The sequence below is a fragment of the Cololabis saira genome, chromosome 3 (genome assembly GCF_033807715.1).
Source record: "Cololabis saira isolate AMF1-May2022 chromosome 3, fColSai1.1, whole genome shotgun sequence".
Classification (NCBI taxonomy): Eukaryota; Metazoa; Chordata; class Actinopteri; order Beloniformes; family Belonidae; genus Cololabis; species Cololabis saira.
The window spans coordinates 2,699,856-2,723,859 of NC_084589.1; the positions used below are offsets into that span (position 1 = coordinate 2,699,856).

At 43.9% G+C, this 24,004-nt stretch overlaps 1 protein-coding gene across 5 annotated transcripts in view; it reads left to right on the top strand.

Annotated features, from left to right (window-relative positions):
• adgrb1a (adhesion G protein-coupled receptor B1a) overlaps positions 1–24,004 on the top strand; it is a 316,728-nt gene that overhangs the window by 103,307 nt on the left and 189,417 nt on the right. For all 5 annotated transcript variants that reach the window (XM_061715322.1, XM_061715330.1, XM_061715326.1 and 2 more), the window contains exon 3: positions 22,978–23,136. In XM_061715322.1, the coding sequence (XP_061571306.1) occupies positions 22,978–23,136 (159 nt within the window). The remainder of the gene's footprint in view (positions 1–22,977; positions 23,137–24,004) is intronic.

Genomic DNA, 24,004 nt, shown 5'->3' on the forward strand with positions numbered 1-24,004 from the left:
ACCGAACTTCATGATTTGACCGTTTAACGTTAGCTACCCAAAAATCCAACATTACCTGATACAAAATGCGAACTGCAAATCCACGTTTCGGTGCCTGGAAACCAGTTGTTTCTGTGAATTGCAGCGATCCATTTGTCTCTCTTAAGATAATTTTTTGGCAGTCTGTAAAACGATAACTCCGATTTCTTGCTAAATCAATGAGTAGAGTCGATCGCACAACAGCTCTTTTCCATTTTAGATGTTTTCCAGTTGCTCAAACTGAAAGTTTACGCTGACACTCAGTCTGCTATACTTATATTGGGTTGGAGCCGTCCCATCTCTGGTTCCACGACCAACAGTTATCACCCATATTTTTTATTGCAGGGGGTAAGAAAGATGTGAGAACATGGAGAACTTTGTTAGCATATCTGCTCGCGAGTGTGGATGTGGGGGCTGATAGCTTCCAGTTTCCTGCATCACCCACAGTGACCTGCGCAGCTCTTTAAATTGGTCCACCAGGACCCCCCCCCCCCACTCCCCGCCATCTCCTCATCCTCATCTCTGTTGCTCTTGCTATATCTCAAAGTCTGAGTCACAATCCAGCCACCATCCCACGCTGTGTGGGGAGACAAGGACCGTGATGTATGAGAGTGCTGGGAAGCGTGGGAAGAATAAACTGCATTGCTCAGAGATCTCAGTTAATGTGTGTGTGTGTGTGTGTGTGGAGCTGGCAGGTTAGCTATCCCCAGACGCCTCGGTATGTTTCATATACCAGAGCAACTAGTTTGGGTGTTAAATGGAAAAAAAAACATTAATGGGCTCCTAAAGTGACTGGGAAACAGTAAACCCAACGATGCATCCCTGAGCTGGGAAGAGAGTGACGACGCTGCAGACACCACCATCCATGTTCAGGACTCGCTGGGTCCAAGACAACTTGCACAAAACAGCTATTTGGAGTCAAAGTACGACCAGGCTCAAATACAATCCGATATGAACTCAGTGATTCATGTACAACTCTTACGATGACTTTCGCTCATCAACTTTATTTCATGTGGCAGAGTGTAGGATTGGGCGTGGTCTGCAGGGGAGCAGCGCACAGGTGGTGCGGGCTTGGATCAGCTGATTGGGCAGAGGTGTGCCCAATCAATCTCTCCTCCCTGCCTGTGCATTTAAGCGGTGGGCTGATTGTGCAAAGGGCTCTCGAGAGGGATGACCGGGAGCTACCGGAGTTTGAGACGACGACTGCGGAGTGTGCTTGTGCATGTGTGTGTCTGGTGACAAATAAAGTCAACCATTTCTCCGCTGAACGTTGTGTCCTCATTCCTGTCGGGTGACCCTGGTAGCACGAGTTGGCTACAGTGGCGCCCAACGTGGGGCTGAGGCAGGATGACCCAGGTACTCGGGGATCGGACCCTCGAGGCTGTGGCGTCGCTGACGCAGGTGCTGGCGGACATGGCAGTCCTGCTTGAGAGCCAGGCGGAGGGGCGGACCGGACTGGCAGTGGCGTGTCTTCTTCAAGCTTTGTTTTTTTTAAAATAATTAATCAATGAATTCAGTTTAGCCCTTGTTGTGGCGATAAAGTCGGCTGCAACGCCGGCTAGCTTGCAGGCTAAAGGCAGCTCAATCTGTCAGAACCAGAGCAATCAATTATGTCCCGGGGTTCCCTAAAACTTGTTTCAAAAGTTCCATTTTAATCAGAAGAAAAAAAAAATAAAGGCTGAACACAAGTCAACAACAAATCACGTTTATATTTATACCTTTTCTCATGTAATTTTTTAGAATATGTTTATGTGAAACATGTATTTTGATCAAAGTTGCCTGGGAGGGCCAGTGAGTGATGTGGGTGGGCCAGTGCCACCCCGGCCCATTACTGGCTACGCGCCTGACGGAAAGTATTTTCATAATTTTACAGTGCAAAATATCATGAAACCATTTAGGAATCTGGAGGAATTTCAATGTGCAAACACAGCTGAGATCTGAGATCCGTCAGACTGAACTGAATCAGGACACATCGCTCAACGGCCAATGTCACAAAATAACACGTTACATCGGACATCGGTTTCCAGATCAGCTATGCAATTTTTTTCTTATTATCTGTATCTATTTAATCTTGTATGTGTGGATTTGAAGCGGCGAGGGTGTGAAGGAACTGGCTCCGTTGACAGCTGTGTGCTGGAAAATGGATGTGTGTCAAAAAAAAGCCTTTAAAGCCTTATTTCATCCAGCTGTCAGTCAGGCCGGGTAAAACGCTGGAAAAGCATCCACCCCTGTGGCGAAGACCTCTTAAGCCCTTTCTGATCGCTCCCTCTGAAGTGTGGCATCCATCTTTGGAATTGAAATGTCCGCTTAGCTGACCTGCACCTGAACGTGCTGCCGCGTCCCTCGCGATGCCGTGGATTCAGAGTTGGTTGCTCGGGCGTCTGCAGAGACGATGAGGGGCGGGATGGTTTGTTGTCCTCCACTGATGGGGTTCAAGAGAAGGCAGTGCCTGTCGGACGTTTCCGATTAGCAGTGGATGCAGACACAGAGACGAAGACGCGTTTAAAGTCCAGACTGATGACACACGCGCCACTGAGCGTTTGATGCAGCACTCTCATATCTGAATAGCTGCGTGAGTCACACTTCTGTCAAAATGCCATTAGTTGGAGGAGTTTGACCCTCCAGAGAACCCTGTCAACAACATTTACCGTAAAAAAAAGCCCTCACTTCATCAACTGCACCAACAGCATCCTTTCATGCACAAATACACATGTTGGGTTTGAAAAACTAATCAATGATTGTTATCTTGCCCAGCTTGCAGTATTCAGGACAGCTCCAATATTTAGAAGAAAGAATGTGAACCCTACTAAGTTCCACCCAAATCTCTTGTATAAACTAAAAAAAACTTTATGACGATGACATTTAACTATATATATATATATATATATATATATATATATATATATATATATATATATATATATATATATATATATATATAAATTATATATAATTCTTAAATAAATAATTAGTGACGTTTTCAATTACGATGTACAGTTTAAACTCCAAAAATATAAATGATATTTAGAGGGAATGCCCATGACGTCACAGATCACGGCGGGTTACTCCCAAGTGTCAGAAAGACTGATTGTCAGAAAGACTGAGTGGCAGCATAAACTTTCAGTTTGAGCAACTGGAAAACATCTAAAATGGGAAAGAGCTGTTGTGCGATCGACTGTACTCATAGATTTAGCAAGAAATCAGAGTTAAACTTAAGAGAGACAAATGGATCGCTGCAATTCACAGAAACAACTGGATTCAAGGCACCAAAAACGTGGATTTGTGGTTTCCATTTTGTATCAGGTAATGTTGGATTTTTGGGTAGCTAACGTTAAACGGTCAAATCATAAAGTTCAGTGTCCTCATCACTTTAATTTCTACAACAAATCCTGCCTTGAAGTCGTACCAAGCATCAAGACTTTTGTATCTTCAAGCTTTGCTTTGCCTGCTATCAGGAAACTGGATTTGTGGCCAAATATTAATGTCCATGGACCACTGGTTCTTGGTAACTGTACCAAATATTAATGTCCATGGACCACTGGTTCTTGGTAAATGTACCAAATATTAATGTCCATGGACCACTGGTTCTTGGTAACTGTACCAAATATTAATGTCCATGGACCACTGGTTCTTGGTAACTGTACCAAATATTAATGTCCATGGACCACTGGTTCTTGGTAACTGTACCAAATATTAATGTCCATGGACCACTGGTTCTTGGTAAATGTACCAAATATTAATGTCCATGGACCACTGGTTCTTGGTAAATGTACCAAATATTAATGTCCATGGACCACTGGTTCTTGGTAACTGTACCAAATAATAATGTCCATGGACCACTGGTTCTTGGTAACTGTACCAAATATTATAATAAATATCGGCCTGACAGCTGTCAATCACACGGCGCTGAAAACTCAGATAGTCACAGACGACTCAGTTCCATCTTACAACTTAAATACAAAAAAAAACTTAACTGGTCTAAAATTACACAATCTATTTAGATAGATAGACACAGCGGTCTATAACATCATTTCTGAGCTCTATAACAGAGAATAGACTCTAGTCTAGTTGATAACAACACAAAGCTCATTTAAATAGGCAGCTGGTCAAAGCTACCACAACATTCTGATAAAAAAATTATTTAAGAAGGTTACACTCACTCACCAATGGCAGTTGTGGAAAACAGGGTAATGTTCAAAACTTTGTACATGCTTAGTCCTCTTTTAAAGTTTAGCGCTCATCTCCTTCATGGCAGCAAACTTGCCGAGTCGGCAAATTGTCTGTAACTGTTAAGGCTGATTTATGGTTCAGCGTTACACCAACGCAGAGCTTACGGCGTAGGTTATGCGTAACCTCGAAGAAGATTGTATGATTTCACAGTGAAACGTCAGGAACCCCCTGAAGAATATGTACGTGACATTTTGACCTCTGCTTACGATCAGCAGATCAGTGTGGGACATTTCCAGGTTGCATGTTGCTCATTGACATTTTCCACGTCCAGTCTGTATTTGGGTGGGAGAGAGGTGCAAGGTGGTGATCAGGAGCCTGGGGTCTGATCTGGAGCTGAGGGTCACGGTCTGGAGCTGGGGGTCTGATCTGGAGCTGAGGGTCACGGTCTGGAGCTGGGGGTCTCATCTGGAGCTGAGGGTCACGGTCTGGAGCTGGGGGTCTCATCTGGAGCTGGGGGTCTGATCTGGAGCTGGGGGCCTGATCTGGAGCTGAGGGTCACGGTCTGGAGCTGGGGGCCTGATCTGGAGCTGGGGGCCTGATCTGGAGCTGGGGATCTGATCTGGAGCTGGGGGTCATGGTCTGGAGCTGGGGTCCTGATCTGGAGCTGGGGGCCTGATCTGGAGCTGGGGGCCTGATCTGGAGCTGGGGGTCTGATCTGGAGCTGGGGGTCATGGTCTGGAGCTGGGGTCCTGATCTGGAGCTGGGGGCCTGATCTGGAGCTGGGGGTCTGATCTGGAACTGGGGTCCTGATCTGGAGCTGGGGGTCTGATCTGGAGCTGGGGGTCATGGTCTGGAGCTGGGGGTCTGATCTGGAGCTGGGGGTCATGGTCTGGAGCTGGGGGTCTGATCTGGAGCTGGGGGTCTGATCTGGAGCTGGGGGTCTGATCTGGAGCTGGGGTCCTGATCTGGAGCTGGGGGCCTGATCTGGAGCTGGGGTCCTGATCTGGAGCTGGGGGCTGGGGGTAGATGTGTGTAAATGTGTGTGTGTTTCCGTGTGCTTCAACGTACACTTCCGGCTCGTGCAGGAAAATCCTCAGAAGAAGAGTTTTGTTCTTTTTCTTGTTTTTGGAGAGCTGAGACGTGAGTGAAAGCAGACCTAAATAGCTCGCTACACATGAAGCGTGGAATCTCAATCTTCACGGAGGTTTCCATCAAACTGAAGAGCTCTAAAATAGCTGAAAACATCCAGCGTGTGTGGAGCCAAGAAGCAACGGCATCAGCTTCCCAAGCACAGCAACCCCACACTAGCACCATGTCATGGGGATCCATGTCTTCTACTTCAGGCTCCACTGGAACTTTCTCCACAGCGGTGCATTTAAACATGAACTCATCCACGTGTTCATTTGCTGGCTCTCCAAAATGTGCCCGACACTTTAACACCCATCAATGAGAGGGGCAGGGTAACGGCCCGGTCAGACGGGGGAGAGATTTGTCCGTCAAGACTCCTCTCCCTGGCCCTGCCCCTTCTCAACCTTTCCCCGACCCTGAACCTAACCTGGGGCTTGCTGATTGGGCCGGAGATTCGGGAGCTGCGTGCTGGCCTGCGGTCCCCACCCCCGGTCACCCCGCTGCTGCTTCCACCTGCCTGTGGTCCCCACCCCCGGTCATCCTGTTGCTGCTTCCACCTGCCTGCGGTCCCCACCCCCGGTCACCCCGCTGCTGCTTCCACCTGCCTGTGGTCCCCACCCCCGGTCATCCTGTTGCTGCTTCCACCTGCCTGCGGTCCCCACCCCCGGTCATCCCGCTGCTGCTTCCACCTGCCTGCGGTCCCCACCCCCGGTCATCCCGCTGCTGCTTCCACCTGCCTGTGGTCCCCACCCCCGGTCATCCCGCTGCTGCTTCCACCTGCCTGCTGTGTGCTGCTGACGTCCCCAACCCCCCAGTCTGGCCTTCGGCAGGAGGGTCCCCCCTTATGAGCCTGGTCCTAGTCCAGGTTTCTACCCTCCCAGTATGGCAGTTTTTACCTGCCATTGTTTATGTAACAATTGCTCGGGGGTTTATGTTCTGGGTCTCTGGAAAGCGTCTGGAGATAACTTTTGTTGTATTAGACGCTATATAATTAAAATTGAATTGAATTGAATTCCACTTGTCCTGGATTTTCTTTAGCCCTGATGACCGGGGTCCACCGATCCAAGGTTTTTCACCACTGAGGTCGATTATTGGAAATTCAGGCAGCCCAAGGCTGCTCGTGATTTAGACTTCTAACCTTTTTGCTCTATTTCTGAAAAAAAAACAAAAAAAAAAACAAATTAAATACAATAAAGGGTGTACTTAAACAGCTATTACCTTGTACTTCATTTCATGTTTCACTTATTTAGTAAGAGGAGGGTAGTGCCACAGTTTTTTCAACACAGGGATGAATATTCTTAGGCATCGTCCGGTGCAAATTGTTATAAAAATGGGCACTGATTGATGGCCAAAGTATGTGGTCAGCTGATTAATCGATCCGTGTCTGGTGCTTGTAGTGCTGATCTGGTGAGAATAGATCTGTCGTCTTAGTTGAATACCTACTTCATCACACAGCCGGCCAGTCAGGCAGGACCTACACTTGCAGGTATTCCTTTGGAGGTATTCTAAAAAGCCAGACTGAATGCTGGAGTTGTCACCATTGAGCGTGTGAGGATTGTAGCGGCTCGGTGGCTCGGTGAACTTAAACCCAGTTCCAATCCCCCCACTAACCCTACCTTTCAGCTCTACCCCTAAATTTTGCACGTTCCCGTGAGGGTAGTGGTGTCCCAATTCCTCTTTGCATCTAGTGGTAGTGTGGAAAACGCAGTTAGGGGGCATCAATCTACCCCTTCACAGCGAGGGATTTCAGATGGTGACTCGCTGACCTAGGGCCAGAAAAAATTCCCAGAATGCTTTTCGTCATTTGTGGACTGAATCAAAAAAAAAAACATGGTGGACATTTCTTATTTTTTTGTGAATAAAATCAATATTTTGAGTTAGTTTCTGCATAAAAATGCGTTTTGATTACATTTCTAGCGAGAAATATATATTTTACTTTCATAATATTCACTCAGTGAATGTACATAATCACTCGCTTGCCCGTTGTTGCAAAGATCTCGCCAGAATAAAGGCTGATTTATGGTTCCGTGTTACACCAACGCAAAGCCTACGGCGTAGGTTACGCGGCGACGTGCGCCCTACGCCGTACCCTACGCCGTACCCTACGCCGTACCCTACGCCGTACCCTACGCCGTACCCTACGCCGTACCCTACGCCGTACCCTACGCCGTAGGCTCTGCATCGATTTAACACGGAACCATAAATCAGCTCCCGAGCCGGCAGGCGGTTTTGATCCCGAAATTTTCAGAGCAAATTTCTTAACAGGCGTTATTTGGATAAACTGAGCCCAGGTTGCTTTTACGCCTAAAAAAATATTAAAACTTAATAAAGTGGCATATTAACAGCGCTACAGCGGAAATTAAAACAGCTTTTATCTCTGGGCTTCCTGATATGGTGTGACGTATGTGCAAACGTAACTACGCAGTCGCTTACGTACCCGAACGTAAACCACGCAGTGACGTAGCAGCAAAATTTAGGGGTGGTGCTGAGTAGGGGGTGTATTGGGATTGGCCTTTAGTCACGCTGCAGCTATCCTCCACATCCCTCAGTAAAAGCATGGACATCCGCTGTGGCGCTGGCTCAGCACTCTCTGGACTGGTCTTATGTTCAGGGGTGCACACAAGCCGGGACTCCAGGGCTAGTCTACTGCATGTTTTAGATGTTTCCCTGTCTTCAACACACCTGATTCTAATCACTGGTCGTCATCAACATGTCATCAAGGTTTACACAACTCTGTTGGTGACACAGCCTTGTCTATCAGGGTTGTGTTGAGGCAGGAAACATCTAAAACATGTAGTAGACTAGCCCTGGAGTCCCGGCTTGTGTGAACCCCTGCTTATGTTACTACAGATGCATCAGCGCTGCGTACGCTACCTGTACAGGGAGAGATCCGGGATTGAGAAGACATGCTTAACTGAGTACGTCATTTATCTTCATGTCATAATTTCTCGGGGATGTCTTTTTCCTCTGTTTGCCGTTTTCTAGACGCTAAACGAGGACATGACGGTTCTTGGAGAAGTGACTGGTTGCGATCTGCCACTGATCTCAGACATCCGTGTTGATGGAGAACAGTAAAGGTTTCTTCTGTCAGGGATGAGCAGCCGCCCCACTTACATCCCTGAGCGGGTTCCTCTGCAGACTCTCTGCTTCTGCAGCGTGTCTGACCTGTGGACAGGGGGTGAAACCAACGATGAAGGCACTGTTAACCTGGCTAAAAGCCTTTCAACTGTCACTGGAGAGATTTAGAGTCCCATAATGCCCCTTAATGCATTTTACAAGACTTTTCTCGCTGACAAAAATAAACGTCTCTTTAAATTTCCTGTCGAGAGTTTGGAACTTGTTAAAGACGAGGAGAAAGTACAGCATTTGATTGGGTTCCTGAGCTGCACTCACCAGGTGGGATAAAGGAAACCAGACCACAGACCGCCTGGGCGGGTTTTAAACAAAGCCTAAAAGGAAATTAAATGTGCCGTTGGATTGATCAACACCACCCCTCCAGAGGAATCTTTGAAAGGCTTCGCTGCGTTCACTCTGCATCTCACTGTCTGCTGTCGCTGCTCACCGCTTCTACACTCCGGCTTTGGACTTTCCACGCTCTTTTGTCTTGTGAACGATTTCCTTCTGCATCTTTAAATAACTCTTTCAGAGCAGTGAAAGAAACTAGAGGAGAGAAGTTGTAGCCAGGCGTCTAAAACAAGAGCTAAAACAAGGCGAAGCGCCGATCCCACTGATTGTTTTCTAGTTTCAAGCATCATTTGGCATCTTGTAATCACATTCATTGTTGTTATGAATAAATGAAGACGACTGATCTAATGACTGTTTTTTTGGGTTGCTTACAGGCGTTGCAGTCCTATGTAAAAAGATCATAACAGCTCTGAGTATTAAACAAATACAGACTCAGAAGAGCAACTACATATGTTTCTTTAATCGCCTTTTTTTTATAAAGCAGAAAAAATATGAATCAAATGGTGAAGAAAGGTGCCCCCATGATGCAACGCTGTAGATTTACCTCTAGCAGCTACAACCTGACGTACTTGATTTCTGCATAAATCAGTCCAACACATCCTGGTGGAGGAGTCTGTTGTTGATTCTTCTTCACAACGTAACCTCAGCTCATTGATTTAGGGCCAGTCCCAGTCCCCCCTTAGTCCTACTTTTCAGCCCTACCCCTAAATTTTGCGCGTTCCCGTGAGGGTAGTGGTGTCCCAATTCCTCTTTTCACCTAGGGGGAGTGTGGAAAACGAGGGTTAGGGAGTATCAATCTAGCCCTACAGAGCGAAGGTTTTCAGATGCTGACTCGCTGACCGAGGGCCAGAAAAATTTCCCAGAATGCTTTACGTCATCATTTGCAGACTGAATCAAACAAAAAAAACATGGCGGACATTTCTTATTTTTTAGTGAATAAAATCAATATTTTGAGTTAATTTCTGCATAAAAATGTGTTTTGATTACATTTCTAGCGAGAAATATATATTTTACTTTCATAATATTCACTCAGTGAATGTACATAATCACTCACTTGCCCGTTGTTAAGAAAGTCTTTTTCAAACCTCGCCAGAATAAAGGCTGATTTATGGTTCTGTGTTACACCAATGCAGAGCCTACGGCGTAGGTTATGCGGCGACGCACGCCGTACGCCGTACCCTACGCCGTAGGCTCTGCGTCGATTTAACACGGAACCATAAATCAGCTCCCGAGCCGGCAGGCTGTTTTGATCCTGAAATTTTCATAGCAAATTTCTTAACAGGCGTTATTTGGATAAACTGAGCCCAGGTTGGGGATCTTAACGGTTACTTTTACGCCTGAAAATATATTAAAACTTAATAAAGTGGCATATTAACAGCGCTACAGCTGAAATTAAAACAGCTTCCTGATATGGTGTGACGTTTGTGCAAACGTAACTACACAGTCGCTTACGTACCCGAACGTAAACCACGCAGTGACGTAGCAAGCTAAATTTAGGGGTGGTGCTGAAAAGTAGGAGTAGTGGGAGTATTGGGATTGGGCACTGGGAAGATTACAAGTGCCCTAAAATGTGTGGCTTCTTTTTTAGGGGTAGTGGTAGAAAGTAGGGGGTGTATTGGGATTTGCCCTTAAACGAATAATTTACAATAAATCGAAGTTGATGCTTGTCACCTCCAGAGAGCTTGAGTGACGCCTGAGCTGAGCCTAGTGAGCCAGTCGTTGCAGGTGACGTGGTAAAACGTTGGACGTCCCGTACCCCCCCGCGGACACAGAGATGCTCCTTCACAGCGCAAATGTCCAAGAGTCTGTGCTCTCTCCGTCACACAACTCCTGACTGCTCTGCGCTGAATTTAGCAATGTTCCAAGCTCATCCATATTACGGTGGTCACACGTTCTCCATGACAGAAGAGAGAGGAAGTGATTTACCATTTTTACTGTCACCCAACTTTCTTCAGACCGTCCTCTTTGTCATGTTGGAGATGAGGCGTTATTGTTGGCATTACACTACAGTGGCCGAGACCCGCCATTGCTGAAAATAAAAGTAACGCTGCAAACAGAAACAAACGCTGCTACAAATAAAATAAACGCTGCAAATAAAATAAACGCCGCTGCAAATAAAATAAAAAAATGACGCAAATAAAAAAAGCCACAACGGAAGTGAATTACCGGGGACTATTTTTGCTGATGCACCGGTGTTTTTTTCGTAAGAGGAGAAGACGAAAAAAATTACACGTAGCGACGTTGAACACTAACCTTTTCACTTATTTTCTCGTTCGTTGTTCTTCTTATTCCTCGCTCTTATTTCTTCCTTTTCACTTACGTCGTCTTCGTCGTCTTCTTCTCCTCTAACGTAAAAAACACCGGTGCATCAGCAAAAATAGTCCCCGGTTTTTTTTTTTATTTGCAGCGGCGTTTATTTTATTTGCAGCGGGGTTTCTTTATATTTGCAGCGTTTCTTTTATTTGCAGCGGTGTTTGTTTTTATTTGCAGCATTTCTTTAATTTGCAGCAGCGTTTGTTTCTGTCTCGGCCACCCTACTTTACTCTGTCTTTGGAAAACATCACAGGTCATCCAAGTCTTTACGTCCTTGAGGCAAGCTTGAAGTTTATTTCGCTGATTTAAGTCACACGGCTTCATATATAAGTATAATCGGCTATCATCTGCATAGCAAGTGAAAATTTACGGAGTGTCTCCTGATGATATTACGTAAAGGAAGGATGTAAAGAGAGAACAGAATTGGACCAAGTACAGAACCTTGTGGAACGCCATGCACGACTTTTTTGTGTGGGGAAGATTTATTGTTAGTGTGTACAAACTGAAATCGGTCTGATAGATATGATTCAAACCAGTTTAATGTGGTTCCTTTAATGCCAACTCGATGCTCTAGTCTTTGTATGTGATGTAGGATCAAATTGATGGTCATATCAAATGCTGCACTAATGTCCAATAGAATAAGTACGGAGAGAAAGCCATGGTCAGATGCAGTAAGGATGTCATTTGTAACTTTAACCAGAGCAGTTTCTGTGCTATGAATGGTTCTAAATCCTGATTGAAAGTCCTGATATAGATTATTGTTATCCAGAAAATCACAGAGCTGGTTGGCGACTACTTTCTCAAGGACCTTAGACAGAAAGGGAAGGTTGGATATGGGTCTATAGTTGGCTAGAATGTCTGGGTCAAGAGTAGGCTTTTTGAGGAGGGGTTTTATTACAGCTGTTTTAAAACAATTTGGTACATAGCCTGTGGATAGATACATTATTAACCATATCTAAATAGAGGGACCTGGTTATCAGTAGGGTTTCTTTAAATAATCTGGTTGGGATGGGATCTAAAAGACAGGTAGAGGATTTAGATGTGGAGATCAGTGAAGTAATTTCAGAAATATCGATTGTGGTGAAGACGCCTAAATATACATTAGATCTTGCAGTTATTTCTAAGGAGGTTAATTCACCACCAGTTGAAGGGAGGAGGTGAAGGATTTTGTCTCTGATGTTAATGATTTTATCATTAAAGAAATTCATAAAAATCATTACAGCCGAGAGTAATGGGAATACATGGATCAGTAGTGCTATGACTCTTTGTCAGTTTGGCCAGAGTATTAAAAAGGAACCTGGGGTTATTTTTATTTTCTTCTATTAATGATGAATAATAGGTAGCTCTGGCATTACTAGGTGGAATTCTTCATGTTTGGATGAAAGCCAAATCCCTTCAAGCTTCTGTGCATTTTGTTTCAGTTGTGGAGTGTTGGAGTTATACCAGGGAGCGGACTTGTTCAGTTTTATTATTTTCATTTTTATGGGAGCAACAGAGTCTAATGTGGTTCGTAATGAGTCTGCAGCCCTGCTAACTAAGAAGTCGATTTGTGTAGGACCGAAGTCATTATAGGATCTAACAGCTTGAAATAGTTTGTTTCCTACGTGACTTTATCTGTGGCTCACGGGGAGGAATGTGGAGGAATTTTGATCAATGTTTCTGTACAATGTTGCTTTACTTCATTAATGTTTACAGACGTTCATTTGTGTTTCACCACAGTATTTCTGTCACATTGATGTGTGGACTTGGACTTGCTCATAGTATAGTATAGTATAGAATAGAATAGTATAGTATAGTATAGTAGAGTGTCAGAAAAACTGAGTGTCAGAAAGACTGAGTGGCAGAAAGACTGAGTGTCAGCGTAAACTTTCAGTTTGAGCAACTGGAAAACATCTAAAATGGGAAAGAGCTGTTGTGTGATCGACTGTACTCATAGATTTAGCAAGAAATCTGAGTTATCGTTTTACAGACTGCTGAAAAATAAGCTTAATAGAGACAAATGGATCGCTGCAATTCACAGAAACAACTGGATTCCAGGCACCGAAACGTGGATTTGTGGTTCCCATTTTGTATCAGGTAATGTTGGATTTTTGGGTAGCAAATCATGAAGTTCGGTGTCTTCATCACTTTAATTTCTACAGCAAATCCTGCCTTGAAGTCGGACCAAGCGTCAAGACTTTTGTATGCCTTCAAGCTTTGCTTCGTGTATTTCCCCGGAGTAGAAATTAGGTACATATTGTTGAAGAATATTATCATAACCAGTTCAGAAGTCCGCTGTGGTATAGTGAGTTTTATTCAGTAAGCCGGCGGTGAGCAGACCGACATCAGGTCTGAGTTGGTGTGCCGACCAAGAATGGTTGAAATCATGACTATTTATACAGTTAGTTCAAAGCACAAAAGGCAAGAATCAACAACCCAAAGGTGAAACACAAAAAGCAATTAAAGGGTATTTACAGTCAGATGTGATCTGTGGCCAAATGCCGTCCTCGGGCATTCGGCATGAATATCATTCAGTTGGAAACTACCCCATAGGGCATTCTCGTGATTCAAGTCTGTGGCCAAATGAGTTGGTATTAACATATAACAGTCAGGAACTTTATCATATGGCATTCCTGTGGTTCAAGTCTTTGTTGAAGCCAGTTCCAAGGTGTCGCCTCTGCAGGGGGTAGGAAGCTGGAGTTTCAGGTCAGCCACGGTGTCACGATGCCTCATCAATATACATATCAGGAAACTGGATTCATGGCCAAATATTATTGTCCATGGACCGCTGGTTCTTGGGGTAACTGTACCAAATATTAATGTCCATGGACCACTGGTTCTTGGTAACTGTACCAAATATTAATGTCCATGGACCACTGGTTCTTGGTAACTGTACCAAATATTAATGTCCATGGACCACTGGTTCTTGGTAACTGTACCAAATATTAATGTCCATGGACCACTGGTTCTTGGGGTAACTGTACCAAATATTAATGTCCATGGACCACTGGTTCTTGGTAACTGTACCAAATATTAATGTCCATGGACCACTGGTTCTTGGGGTAACTGTACGGGTCCCTGTCAAGTCCAACTGCCTTTAATTTAAGCCGATAATCAGCTGTTATTCCGTCTTCTCCACTAGTTGCAGCCGTTTTTGCCACTCAGTGTGAGTAAGGGGGCTGGTCCAGTGGGGAAGTGAGCGTATAGTTTAGCTTAGTGTAGTAATTACTTTTATTTGGTGTACCATAATGTGACAAATAAGAGGAGAAACGGTTCAAACGTCCCCGTACTCCCTATTTTGCTCCTACCCAGCATCCCCCACCATCTCTGTGACCCATCTGGATCGGGGCATTACACGGGCTTTGCAGAGCTCAGCGGGTTGCTGTCATATGTAAACAACCATCCCGTCGTCATGGTTACATGGTTATAGCAAATGCGGAGAAATTGTTAGCAGAAAACCCTTTCAGCAGTGTGGGCATCCAAACCAGCGTGGAAAATGCTTTGAAAATTGGTGTTTTCATCGAAAGAAATCCAAGCAGACAATATCCAGGTGTCTCTGTGCGACCAGCCTGGAGAATCAATGTGGAATTCTCTTTTCTTTTTTCATTTTCGTGGCACTGACGGCGAGAAAAAAAAAATGTAAACGGAAAAAGAAATAACTATAGCGAAAACAAATCTTTGATGGGGCTGCAAGCTCGCGGCTTTTGCTGTGAAACGACAGCGACGGACACACGGAAACACGGCAACAGCTATCACCTCCATGGCTTTGAAACTAAATCAAGCTGATCTTTCTTCAAACAAAACCACCACTCCCTCATCAGATGCCTAGAAACACGGTAACCCAGTCTGCGTTTGGATAATTGTCAGGACTGGCTCACAGCAGAGATCAGTGTAATGAAGTTAAACGTTGTCAGTAACAAACAGTCCATCAAAAATAAGCCTTCTTGCCGTTCATCAAGATGTTCTTGAGTGTTTTTCATTCACGCAGGTTTTTAAGATTCTCTGCAGTCTGACTCCACACCTCTCTATTCATTCCCCCATCCCTCTTATCTGCCTTTCCTTTTTCTCTCCCTCTTTCTGTTCCTGTCTGCCTTCATCTTCCTCCATCCTCCCCCTCCGTTCGCCCCTTTCAGCGCCCGTTATCTCCACCGTGCAGTTGACTGCTTCTGTCCTCTGGGTGTCAGCATTCGCCTTATCCTTCATTCCCCCAGCAGCCTCGTGTGAACCAGTCACCCTGTTTCTGCCTGCTCTTCATCTTTCCATGTTTAGTTTTTTTTTCCCCCTGTCTTTGCCTTTCCTCCCGTTCCCTTGACCCCCCGTCACCGTCCTCCTCGGGGGCTCCGTGCTCGTTTCCACGGCAGCTGCCAGAATTCCCTCCTCGCCCATTTCTCCGGTCCTATCAGTGTGACTCTCTTCAAACACACAGTCGATACGTCTGCAGTAACCAGTACTGGAGTTGAGGGGGGATGAGGGAGGATGAGGGGGGATGGCATCCCCTCCTGAAATAAAAACCGTCCAAATCATCCCCCCTGTAAAACTGCCATCCCTCCTTTCCATCCCTTATGTCATTTCATCAATGAATGTGGTTTTACTGCTATTTCAACATTTAGAGTCATCACCAGAAAAATAACTTATTTGACAATTTTCATGTGTTTCAAGTAAATTTTCACTTGAAATAAGTAGGAAAATCTGCCAGTGGGACAAGATTTATCTTCTTATTACAAGCAAAAAAATCTTGTTCCACTGGCAGATTTTTCTACTTATTTTAAGTGAAAATCTACTTGAAACAGGTGAAAATTGTTGTTTTTTCCAGTGATGAGTCTTGTTTTAAGTGTAATGAGATTGTTTTACTAAAATGAGACATTTTAACTAGAAATAAGACAAATATTCTTGTTAAGAGTTTGAGTTTTTGTTTTAAGTGTAATGAGATTTTTTTTATTTTATCTAGAAATGAGACAAATATTCTTGTTAAGATTGTGAGTTTTTGCAGTGATCCATGTTACTTATCCTGTGAAGGACAGAGTCATATTGATAAGTTCAGAAAAGTGTTTTTTATTGTTGTGTTTTGATGTATTTGATGTAAGCCCAGTGGATATTTAAAGCTTACAGAAGGCTGCATTTAACTGCTGCTATGTCATTCCTGCAGTATTTCTGCAGGTGTTTTGGTCACTGCTATTATTTGTAATATATTATATTATTTGTAATCAGCACAAATTATCTGTCCCTATGATAAAATCCATCATCCCCCCTGATTTTATTTTACAACTCGAGTACTGCCTATCAGTGTGACTCTCTTCCAACACACAGTCGATACATCTGCAGTCAGTAACCCTATCTGGATGAGACCTGTGTGTGTTTGGGGGTGGGGGGGTGGGGGGGCAATATAAGTGGCAGCTATTGATCAAAAAGTGCTGAAACCGGAGGTGAAAGAGGAGATCCAGTCATCAGTCCTCTCGCTCCAAAGAGAAGATGAAGGTGACTTTCAGGAAGTTGGTTTCAGACACAGAAAGAAAAGATGCTTGATGCTCTTGCATCTGTTCAGCTACGGAAGAGTATCAGGGCCAGGCAGGAGAAAAATACAAATAATATTGGATAGGAGGAAGATTCTTTTTCATTATGCACTTCGATAAAAAAGTCGAAATGTTGGGAAAAAAGTAAAAATTTCGTGAATAAAGTTGAAATTTTGAGAAAAAAGGCAAAATTTCGACTTTTTTCTCGAAACTGTATTTCAACATTAATCTTGACTTTTTTCTCGACATTTCGACTTTTTCTCGAAATTGTATTTCAACATTAATCTCGACATTTCGACTTTTTTCTCTACATTTCGACTTTTTTCTCGACATTTAGACTTCTTTCTCGAAATTGTATTTCAACATTAATCTCATAATTTCGACTTTTTTATCGACATTTCGACTTTTTTCTCGACGTGTACAATAAAAAAAAATCTTCCCCTCTCAAATATTTTTTCTGCTGCATGGCCCTGATACTCTTCCGTAGTTCAGCAAAGCCGAAAGGGAGTGTGTGTTTTGCGGGAACCTGAATGTCAGAGTGAAGCAGGAATTCCGGGAGGTGAAGGAGGGAGAATCGGACTCTGCAGACGAGCCGTTCTCTGCTGCCACGGCTCTTCTGACAATAGAGCCCTCTGAATTGAGAACATAATGAAACGTCCTTGCAGAATGACAAAGACAACAGTGCATCACTCCCTCCCAGCCTCCCATTTTTCTCCCCCTTCCCATTTATGAATATTGGGCAAGAGAAAGAAAGTTCATATTCTTGTCATTTTTTCATTTTCTCTCTGCGGAAGGCTGAATCTTATCTTTAAATGGCCTCCCCCCCCTCTTTCTTTCTTTGCCAAAGCCTTCATTTGACAGAAGTTTCTGTCCTTTGCCCACGAACTGCGGTTAATCTTTTTCTGCATTTATAAAGCATATTTGTTCACAATAAAGCTGGATGATTCAGGGGAAAAGCTGAAGGTTATTCAGGTGCAGCGAGCTCACTCAAAGAGGCGCTACGGGAAAAAAACATCCGAGCGACTGCTTTGGGTTCAGCAAGGTTCGATACACGACAATTCATTCGTATTATTTGACCAAAACATTGGCAAAATACTTATGCTTACAGTTGGAAATGATGATTTGAAAATGAAGCGTGATGAGAGGCTGAAAGCCTAATCAAAGAACAGTGAATATAATGGGAATCTCGGGTTCCTTCCAGATTTATTTTTGTATTTGAGGTGAAGTCGGACATGATCTGAAGAGTCACTCGAGAGTCAGTCGTCCTCAATCTTCAGGTCTTTTACATTGTCCCGTCTAACTCACTTCAGGTTTTTAGGTATTTATGTATTCCAATTCACAACAAGTCATCACCGGAGGCTTTTCAGAGAGGCAAACACGTTTACTACGCTCCAGTTGGGTTCATTTACATTCTAAATCTTGCTAATCCATTTCTAATCCAGTTCATTCCAACTGAGTCCAAATAAAAAAGAAACCCTGGCGAAGGAAACCCAACCTAGCTGGGAGGGAATTCATGAAAATCGTACACTCGGTGACAAGTTTTTGATATTTGGCATGGTGTTAGGTATGAACATAAGGTTTTCAAAAACCACTGCAAACAAGGCACCCCTGCTCGGTTGTTTTCAGTGAAAGTTGGTCTGGCTGTTCCATCTGGAATTGATGTAAGCTTGATTTCCCCAGCATATTCAGCTATGTACGGCACAATGGCAAAGTCATCCGGAAGCTTGACAGTGGTGCCGTCAGAAGCTGAAGGCACCACTACCCATCTAACATCATCTAACCATCTGACATGTTGTCACATGTCGGATGGTTAGTCAGGGATATAGCGGTGCCATGGAGCTCAAAACAACCACACTCATCAATGTTATCAACTCCACCAGTAGTTGCTTTCATTGTGGCTTTGTTCTGGAGTTGAGTTCATCTTAAGCCTGAACGATGGCCATAATGCTCACCCAATTAGATTATTGATACTACAGTTAGTGACCTGTCCAATAAACAGAAAATTGCATTACTTGGGGGTGAAAATATGGGTCTAGAGCCCTCTATAATCTTTCTATGTGTTCTATGGATCTATGTAATTCCAGAGATATAGAGTTTTTTGTGCAAAAAATGACCTTGAAAATTACATTTGACCTTCAACATGACCTTGAAATAGGAAATATATCTCAGAATTGAATTCCTAGCACAAAAAAAGTAGAGAAAGTGACAATATACAACAATCTAGGACTAAGAGAAGCTGAGATATGACCTTTGGTCTTTTCTGCGGGAGCCATTTAGAATTTTCTGCAAACCGGCCACTAGGGGGCCCATCCCAATTTGTTTGTGGTGGTTTTTGAAAACCTTATGTCCATACCTAACACCATGCCAAATATCAAAAACGTGTCACCAAGTGCACAATCTTTATGATTTTTGACATATTCCCTCCCAGCTAACCGGCTCAATGACGCCATCGCCCCAAGCATGCCTGTTGGCTCACGTTACCCACCGAAGCAACTCTTACTCAGATTTCACTCATATCTTTCATTTTTAATTGCCTTTTCTTTAAATTACTTTTGTAATACTGTATTTGACCCGGTCTTTGTACATTTTGTGTACATTTTAATGCGAATGCGAATTTCCCCGCTGTGGGACTAATAAAGGAATATCTTATCTTATCTAAGAATGAGATGTGTCCAAACTTAACAAGAAAACTCCTGCACACCTTCTCCTCACTTTTCACTTATTTATTAGGCCAACGTTTCGCTCATAGACCCTTTTCAAGGCATCCTTGAAATGCCTTGAAAAAGGTCTATGACCGAAACGTTGGCCGCTTTTAATGTTGATGTAAAGCACTTTGAATTACCTTGTGTTGAATTGTGCTACACAAATAAACTTGCCTTGCCTTGCTTTGCCTTTATCAGGGCTCTGTGCACGCAGAAAGCCACTCATCAGTCCTGCTTTTCACATTGAATCGTCTCACTTCAGTATGTGTCCGGGATCAGATACATCCTTCAGTCTGGCCGCCTGCACTTCAGTCAGACAGTTTTGCGCAGCCACTGTTCACATGTTTCCAGGTTTTGTCCTCGTTGGTGATCCGTAGAAATGCAACCTCCAGTCTCTGGAACGTGAAAACGAGGTCTTACGTCTTCCATTCTTTTACGGCCCAATGGTCCCGGTAAAACTACCCAATACGATACCGGAACAGAATTCTGTCAGCAAAGTTTTGAAAGAAGTCTGTATATTACATGTAAAATATCTGAAACTGTTGGGACGAATGTTGTACGTTTGTGCAACAACTTGGTTGTTGGGAACCCAACCCAAACATGTAGTAAGAGGTTCTGGCAGATTCATGTGGATGGAAAACTGATCCTTGCTTCACAGTGACACACCTCCACTTTGAATTCAATTCAATTCAATTCAATTCAATTCAATTCAATTCAATTCAATTTTAATTTGTATAGCGTTTAATACAACAAAAGTTGTCTGTAGACGCTTTCCAGAGACACGGAACATGACCACGCAGGCAGGTGGAAGCAGCAGTGGGATGACCAGAGGAAGGGGGGGTAGGGGACCGCAGGCAGGTGGAAGCAGCAGCGGGATGATCAGAGGGAGGGGGGGTAGGGGACCGCAGGCAGGTGGAAGCAGCAGCGGGATGATCAGAGGGGGGGACCGCACGCCAGCAGCCAGCCCCTGAAGCGCCGGCCTGCAAACATGCACAAAAGAGAAAAAAGGGGCACAGGTACTGAGGCCCTGATTCCTGAGGATGCACAGTGCCTGCTGAATATAACCACAGCATGAACCCAAAGCCTCTATGACGGACGTCGGCAACCCGCGGCTCCAGAGCCGCATGTGGCTCTTTAGCGCCGCCCAAAAATGTTTGACCTTTTTTTCCTTTTTTTCTCCCCTTTCTCTTTTTTTTCCTTTTTTTCTTCTTTTTTCCTTTTTTTTATTCTTTTTTTCTTCCTTTTTCCTTTCCTTTTTTTATCGACATTTCGACTTTTTTGTCGAAATTGTACTTCAACATTAATCTCGACATTCTGACTTTTTGTCAATATTTTGACTTTTTTCTCACCATTTCGACTTTTTTCTCGACATTTCGACTTTATTTTCTCGAAGTGCATAATGAAAAAAAAATCTTCCCCCAGTTATAACTAATATAGAAACATGCAGCATGTGTTGCCTTGACTCTAAGGCTGATACAAGATTTTTCTTTTTTTTTTTACAGACATATTTGTTTTTTTGTGTTTTTGGTCCAATATGGATTTTTCAACATTTTGGGTTGCCGACCCCTGGTCTATGATTCACCGAGAGCCGATGCTAGAAAAAAAGCCAGAGTATTTTAGGCAGGAATACGTGCATGTGTTTACCAAGAGTTGCATCTGAGAGGAGAGTTCTGAGGCACATTCTTGCAAACTCTTTAAGAACAGTGCACAGCTATGCAGTTGCTTCAGCTGCTGATGCCGGGCTCATTGCATTCACGCGTTGACACGCATCTGCAGAGGATCTGGACATGCATCCAAGTCTTTTCCAAATCAAGTGCTCTCCACGGTGCCCCCTATCATCCCGACCTCACCCCAAAGGAAATCGATTTGCGAGTAATTAAAACTGTGTGTGTCTGGATGTCAGCCAGATTCATGTTCTATTCATGCAGATTAATACATATTTGTCGTCGCCTGCGGGGGCTTAAAGGCATCTGTCTGTGCCATTAAACATTTATGAGCATTCAGGACAGAGAGGAGGAGAGGCATCCAGCAGCACTTCACCCTAGTCCTCCTCGTATCTGCACACATCTTAATGGAGCGCATTAAATCAGAATGGCTAAACAGGGAATTTCACAGTGACATTCATCAGTGGCATTCATCACGCCTCTGTTTTGGAGGAAAAGACATCCCCCTTCATCCTCTTTCACTGTTAGATACCATCAGCCTGTGATGTTCATTACTTGCTGTTGCAGGTTATTCTTCGGTGTGCTAAGTCTTCCTGTCGTCTTGGCTGTGCACAGCCTTTCCCCAGCTCTCATGTCCGCGGTTAGGTGTGTGAGAGGGCAGGAAGACGACTGTAGATCTTGGACTTCTTGGTTTGGTTGGAAGCAGTCTTTCCTAAACTTTGCTTGAGGACTCCAGACCTGTAGGTTGAAGAATATCAAAGAACACTATATAAACAGCATCCACACTAGGGGATGCCCCGATACCATTTTTTTCATACCGAGTACGACTAAGAGTATTTTAATTTGTGTACTCGCCGATACAGTATACCGATATGATACTTCTACCACAAAAATAACTAGGCTAAAAATGCAATGAAAAATGCAATGAATTGGAAGACGGGTTTTTATTTGTAACAGATAAATTAAATAAAAATAAATAAAATGAGTAAAATAACTATTTTAAACAAAACTCAGCCGGCTGGGCTTTCCTCCGGCCGGTCGCGCTGGGAGCGCACAGCAGGGGCGCCGGATTCATTCCAGACGTGCGGGGGCCAAAAAATGTGTAAGTGTGTGTGTGTGTGTGGCGGTGTACAACAACAATCACGACAACAATCTTCCACGCAGTGGGAGCCAGCACTAGGCTGTTTCTGTTCAGTGCCGGCGGTTTCCACAGTCGCGGGGCACAGAGCTGCTACTGTGGGTTCTTTTGGCTGCCGCTGCGCTGGTTCTGGGGCTGAAGGGCCGGGCTCCGAAGGAGTTGTGGACGTCAGGGATGTTAAGGCTGATTTATGGTTCCGCGTTACACCGACGCAGAGCCTACGCCGTAGGCTCTGCGTCGGTGTAATGCGGAACCACAATTCAGGCTTTACACCAACGCAGAGCCTACGGCGTAGGGTACGGGGCGACGCGCACGTACCCTACGCCATAGGCTACGCCGTTGATTTAATGTGGAACCATAATTCAGGCTTTAAAAAGAATGTGAGAGGAGGGAAAAGTGGGGGGGGGCATTTTTCACCATGGTACAAAACCCCATCCGAATGAGTGGGGCCATTTGGCATGGATTTTGACATAAAATTTCCTTAAATCTCAGCTTCATGAAATTTGAATATTTTGAAGTCCAAAGTGTGCCGAGTCGGGGAACATTTGTACGATGTTTCTACTATAACCGGTTGCCTAGCAACAAGCGTTCAAAGCCAAACGGAAAAAAAAAAAAAATTAAAGGTCAATTTTGCAAAAACTGTCATAATTGGCATAATGCGGTAAGTGCGGCCCATTAGTGCCAATCGGGCCGAGTGTTTGAAAGTTTGAACGATGTCTTTACGATAAAGTTTGGCCGAGCAATAAGCATCCGAATTTTCACCTTTTTTTTTTTTCGCTTTTTGGCATCTAGCGTTGAATTGAATTGAATTGAATTGAATTGAATTGAATTGAATTGAATTGAATTGAACTGAACTGAATTAGTATTCTTGTGTAACTGTGTGTCTGCAGGGGGCTGGAGTGTCTGGGGCCAGTGGGCTCAGTGCAGCAGCAAATGTGGGGGTGGGATCCAGACCCGGACTCGGACGTGTGAGTCCCCGCCGGAGGACTCGTACCTGTGTGAGGGCGTGCTGGAGGAGGGCCGGCCCTGCAACTCCCAGCCCTGCTCAGGTGAGCTGCTCACCCTTCACATGTCCACGTCCACTGCTCAGCTCTGCTTTGAACTTTGCGCTTACACTGGAATCTGTCGGGCGGGTAAAGTGTTTTTCAAGCTCTTTTTTTCTTTCTTTTCCAACCTGAACATCATCTGTTTGTGTGTTCATCTTCAGTAAGTCAGTGTACTGGAAAGCAGACTTGATCGATGAACAACAGGAACAATATGGTTAACCTTTAACGTGACAATGTATGCACAGCATTTCATTACATCCGCAAATGTCTTGAGAGAAACAGGAAATCAAAATCTGAGTTTTTTTTAATTATTTATTTTTATTATTTTTACATTTCTTTTATTATTTTTTATTTTATTTATTTATTTTTATATATATTTTTTTTATTTATGTATTTATTTCTTTTATATTTCTTTTTTATTTATTTATTTATTATTTAAAATCTGAGTATTTTCAAATACAACCCCAACTACAAAGAAGTTGTGTAAAATACAAATAAAACAGAATGCATAGATCTGTATTTTATTCACAACAGAAGGTACAAAACCAAACCGGTGAAGTTTCTGGACGGCAGGCCGGCCATGTCAGTCCCTGGACTCTCCAAAGACACAGCAGTGCTGTGGGATGGATGCAGTATGGGTTGTATGGGTTTGAAGATTGTCTTGTTGAAAGATGCAAGGCTTTCCCTGAAAAACATGTCTGCTTTGGAGCATGTTGCTCTAAAACTTGTATATTCCTTTCCGCATCAATGCAGGATTCTGAACCCAGCGCTGATAACCAGTAGGAGGGTCCGTTTAACCTTCTGACCAGGGGACATTCCTTCTGTCCCTTCCAAAAAGTTTCAAAATGTGTCTGTTATTAATTCATCAAAT